Consider the following 4,517-nt stretch of genomic DNA (forward strand, 5'->3'; position numbering starts at 1 on the left):
ACAAGTGTATTTTTATTTAAAAATACTTTATTCAAAAAGTGACCGTTTTGTAATATATGTTATTCTTCTCGAAATATTTTCTAAAAGTAATAGGATTCGTTGTACCTTTTTTTTTTTTTTTAAGATACACATTATACTTGAATATTTAATTACCAGCTGAAGTGGTTAACAAAAATGCCTTTCTTAACTTCCCTGGTAACGGGTTACTTAGGCTTTTGGCCCTTTTGAATTTATTTAAATAATTATTTTAACCACCTTTCTAGGTCACTGCTTTTTCTTCATCTCCTTTTTCACACTTCTAAAAAATGCTTCTCTTGCAACTTTTCGTGACTCCAAGGCCTTTACTTTTTTTCATCACTCCTTTTTTTTTTTGGCTCAAGGCTCTTTCTTTATCACTTTCTTTTGCTCAAGACTTTCCCAGTAAGATTTAGAACATGCTTCGTTTCTTGTTTTTCTTCATCATTCATTATTATTATTATTTTATTTTTTGTTTTTCTTTCTTACCTTTTTTTTTTGGTTTCCTCTCTCGATTCTCTTTCTTTTTGTCCCTTCTTTTGCTCTTTTTTTGTGTGTTCCTCCTCCCCATGGCCTTTTGCCTTTTTGCTTTTTTTTTTGTTTCTCCTCTTTTTTTTTTTTATTCGGCTTTGAATTTTTCTCAATTTGATTTTTTTTTTATAGGAACATGGTTGCTCCTAGAGTAGAGAGGCTCTTATTTGACCGATTTATGGAATACGTGGACCTTGGCCCTGATGTCCAGTTGAGAGAGCTTGCAGATAATGTTGATATTATGGACCCCGAAACCGACAGGGACTCGATTTTATTTTACCGCCAACAAATTGAGGTATTATCATTCCCTATTCCTCCCCTGGTTATGGAATTTTTTGCTTGTTGTGGAGTTTCGCCTTTGATGATTAACCCTTGTGTTCTAATACCATTACAAGCTTTTGCCACCACTAATTTGGCTCTTAAGGGGTCCTATTTCCTCTCCTTGTATGATTTCTTAATATGTTATAGACTTAAACTTTATAGCGGTCCTAAGGACGAAAGGGATTCATGGTTCACGGCCATGAGGTTTGAGGATAAAGGCGTTTTTTACAAAATTCCTTCTTCGATGAAAAAGGACCAGTTTAGGGAGTGGTCAATCAATCGTCCTGCAATAGTTACTGGCTATTGGTGTAGAAGGGAGCATATGGAATCTTATGTTCTTAGTTGTGTCTTTCGGAAAAAAAACTCTATAAGTTTGTATTCCTTTTTGTTTTGCTATATGTTGATGCTTTTTGTTTTGTTATTTACGTTACTCACCTTTTTTTTTTTAGCTGGGCCTATTGTTGATCCTCCTTTATTGGGTGTTCGAGTGGTGTATTTGGAAAGGAATTTTTAGGGAAAGGATTTTCTGTGTGTTACAGAATTGATTTCGCGTCAATGTTTGAGACGCGTTGGTCGATTTAACTATGGTCGTCATGTTGATAGCTTGTCTTTGGGAGGAGGCTACATTGTTTTTCCACGTGGACTTGCCCGCCTTTCCGGTAACGATGAAATAAATGAGGATGCGAGGAAAATACTTGACTTATATATGGTTGGTGAGGATGAGAATCCTGACATTCCTCTCCCGGATGGGATTCCTATAGACTTAGGGGCCAAAGAGCCTATATCGAACCCAATGTCTCCTCCCTATGGGTCTAAGCAATTATATATTCCAAGGAAGGTTAATAAAAAGAAGGCACAACTTAGAGAGAAGATTCCTATTAAGAGACAAAGTAGCGAAGCTAGCGAGGTTGCTAGGAAGCGATATATAGAGAAAGGTGATGTTCCCATCCGAGGGGCTTCATCTGGGCGTAGGAAGACAATGGCTAATCCTACACAAAAAACGCATAGCGAGAAACCTGGAAATGTTGGTCCACGAAAGGAGAAATATTCTGATCCTTCGAGAGGGGTGCAAAAAGAGGGGCTAAGCAAAGTTCTTCTTCCAACCGATTCTGATGAGTTAGAATTCGATGGTATATAAGTTCCTTCGCTCCTGCTTATGTTGTTATTTTCTGTATACATATATATTATTCTCTTAATACTTTTTTGTTTTCAGAAAATCATGATGAATATCTTTTTCGATCCACCAAAGGAGTAGTGACGAAAGAGGACCATAAGATTGGTGGCAAGAAAATTTTATCTAAGAGTTGCTCGAGTAAGGAAACTTTTTCCGGTGATAGAGAGGATAACAATGCTCATGTAAGAAAAAAATCAAAAGAGGAGGAACGATGGTAAGTGTTGGATTTTTATGACTTTTCCTTTTGTTATTAGTTTTTCCATTTATTCTTACCTGACTTCATGTTTTGTTTTAATTGTGTAGCTATTTACTCTAGTGAAACTTCTCCTTTGGGGAATGCTGAATGCGGAAAGCAGGGTGTGGTTGTGGAGGAAGTAGTTCCTACTACTATAGGAACTTCCGAGGGAGCTACAACTGTTCCGGTTGTAGATTTAAGTAAAGTACAAGCTTCCGAACTGTTAAAGTCTAAAGTACCGAGACTTCCCTATTCGAAGCGCCAGGTTGATCCCCAGAAGGATTATGCTTCAAAGAAGGCAAAATCAGGTGTGGAATTCATTCCTCGACAATTCTTGCTGGTGACAATTTCCATAATTTATTTTAAGTAGTTGTTAATATTTAGTAGGGAATTTTTTTTTATTTTAGTTTTTTTTTTAGTTTCAGCGTATATTTCCAATGCTGTGGAAGAAATATCTCAGTATTTCGGAAGTCACCATGAGTCCGTTCTTGCTGGAAAAAATAAGGGTGCTTCAGGTGCGGAGTATCATTCTTTTGAGAAAAAGAAGGTTGTGAATGATTCATCAAAGGATTAGAAGGTTTTTGAAGCAGCAATGGTGCCTGGAATTTCCATTGCATCCAAGGCTGGAGAATCCTTTGGTATTATTTTCTCCCCTTCATTGTTGGATGCAACGGTTATGGGGGACTTGTTAGAGGTGAAAAAGCTCCTTGGCTGTAAGCCTGAGGAAAATGTGGGGAGCACTTCATGCATTGTATGCAGCGATATATGAAAGAGAGTTCTTCGATTCTCTGCTCGTATTTTAATATAGAATTAAATATCGTAGAATTACAGCATTTGAATGATAACTGTAAGGGGTTTGCGGACTCTCGCAAGAAATTATCATCCGAGTTAGAAGGTGCCAGATCTGTTATTGTGGAAAGGAACTTCCGAATTGCGGAGTTAGAGAGAAAATTTAAAGAGGCGGAGCAGGAGCATTCAGAGTTGCTTCTTTTGAGGCAAGAAAAGGAGTAGGAGAAGGTAGAGGGTGTCCTTAGGAAAGAGTTGGCTGAGGAGCAAGAAAGTCATCGTATTGCCGAGGAAAAATGGACTATTGCTGGGGAAGTTTTGATCAAGCCTCTAAAGCATAAATGGCATTGTACTATCATTGTGGGTGGCATGATGGCCGTTCTAGGAATGATGTGAAGCCTCGAGAGTTCAACAAGTCGATTGGTTATGAGCCTGGTTGGTCGTTGCGCCATCTTGGCAAGGATGTTTCTACTATTGATTTAAGTGAGAAATGTGGGATTAGTTCTGATGATGATGAGGATGGTTATGGAGAGAGTGTGATTCCTGACCCAAATCCAGAGGATAGTGAGGAGGGAGGTACCGGTGCTAGTACTTCAAAGGGTGCAGAAGGTGGAGTTCCATGAATTAGCAGATTTCTATTTGACTTTGTATTTGCTCATGAAGGACATTTCCTTTAGGTTTTATGTAGTAAGAATTCTTCTTTTCTTTGTTGTTTTTGGCTTTTCGGAATTTTTGTAGAAGTGCGAATCTTTTGTGTAAGACTTATGTTTGTTTGCAGCTTGGATTTGCTATATATACAATTTTTGTTTCTGTACTGCCTTTGCGCGTGGAATGATTATTTTAATCTGTGTACATATATATATGTTTCCATTAAGCTTTTAGGAGAGCCTTACATATTCTTTATTTATAAGTATTGATAGAGAATTATCTCTTTCGAGTAAATAATGTAGTCATTGAGCTCTTTTGTGGATTATAATTTCTTTATGTTCATCGGAAATAACTTTGCTCTCAGAAGAATTATTTACAAAATCATTCATGTGGAAGAATCATGTTCTCTTATACTATACGGAATAAGCCTTTTAGGAGAATTATTTCTTTTAAGCTTATACAGAATAATTATTCCGGGATAATTATTTAACCTAAGCTCAGACGGAAAAATTCTTCTGAGGTAGTTTATTTGACTTAAGATCATACGGAATAATTATTTCGAGATAGTTATTCAACTTAAGCTTATACGGAATAATTCTTCTGAGGTAGTTATTTGACTAAGTTCATACGGAATAATTATTCCAAGATATTTATTCAACTTAAGCTGATACATAATAATTATTTGACTTAAGCTCATATGGAATAATTATTCCGAGATAGTTATTTAACTTAAGCTTATACGGAATAATTCTTCTGAGGTAGTTTATTTGACTTAAGCTTATACGGAATAATTCTTTTGAGGTAGTT

General features: G+C 36.5%; 1 protein-coding gene across 1 annotated transcript; it reads left to right on the forward strand.

The window, feature by feature from the left end:
* Positions 1 to 251: 251 nt before the first annotated feature.
* Positions 252 to 3,876, forward strand: LOC102623200 (uncharacterized). The gene is made up of 6 exons (XM_052432540.1): positions 252 to 420; positions 679 to 841; positions 1,317 to 1,997; positions 2,081 to 2,255; positions 2,345 to 2,584; positions 2,696 to 3,876. The coding sequence occupies exons 3-5, from the start codon at positions 1,574 to 1,576 to the stop codon at positions 2,355 to 2,357; spliced, it is 612 nt and encodes a 203-aa protein (XP_052288500.1). The 5' UTR covers positions 252 to 420; positions 679 to 841; positions 1,317 to 1,573; the 3' UTR covers positions 2,358 to 2,584; positions 2,696 to 3,876.
* The last annotated feature ends 641 nt before the right edge of the window (positions 3,877 to 4,517 follow it).

This window comes from Citrus sinensis, chromosome 8 (genome assembly GCF_022201045.2).
Source record: "Citrus sinensis cultivar Valencia sweet orange chromosome 8, DVS_A1.0, whole genome shotgun sequence".
In the NCBI taxonomy this organism is placed as follows: Eukaryota; Viridiplantae; Streptophyta; class Magnoliopsida; order Sapindales; family Rutaceae; genus Citrus; species Citrus sinensis.

What these genes read in the sequence shown, in the direction of transcription:
- LOC102623200 (XM_052432540.1), top strand. Translation starts at nt 1,574, where the DNA reads ATGGTTGGTGAGGATGAGAATCCTGACATTCCTCTCCCGGATGGGATT. An exon ending in TGATGAGTTAGAATTCGATG is followed by an intron (nt 1,998 to 2,080) that starts GTATATAAGTTC and finishes TTTTGTTTTCAG; the next exon opens with AAAATCATGATGAATATCTT.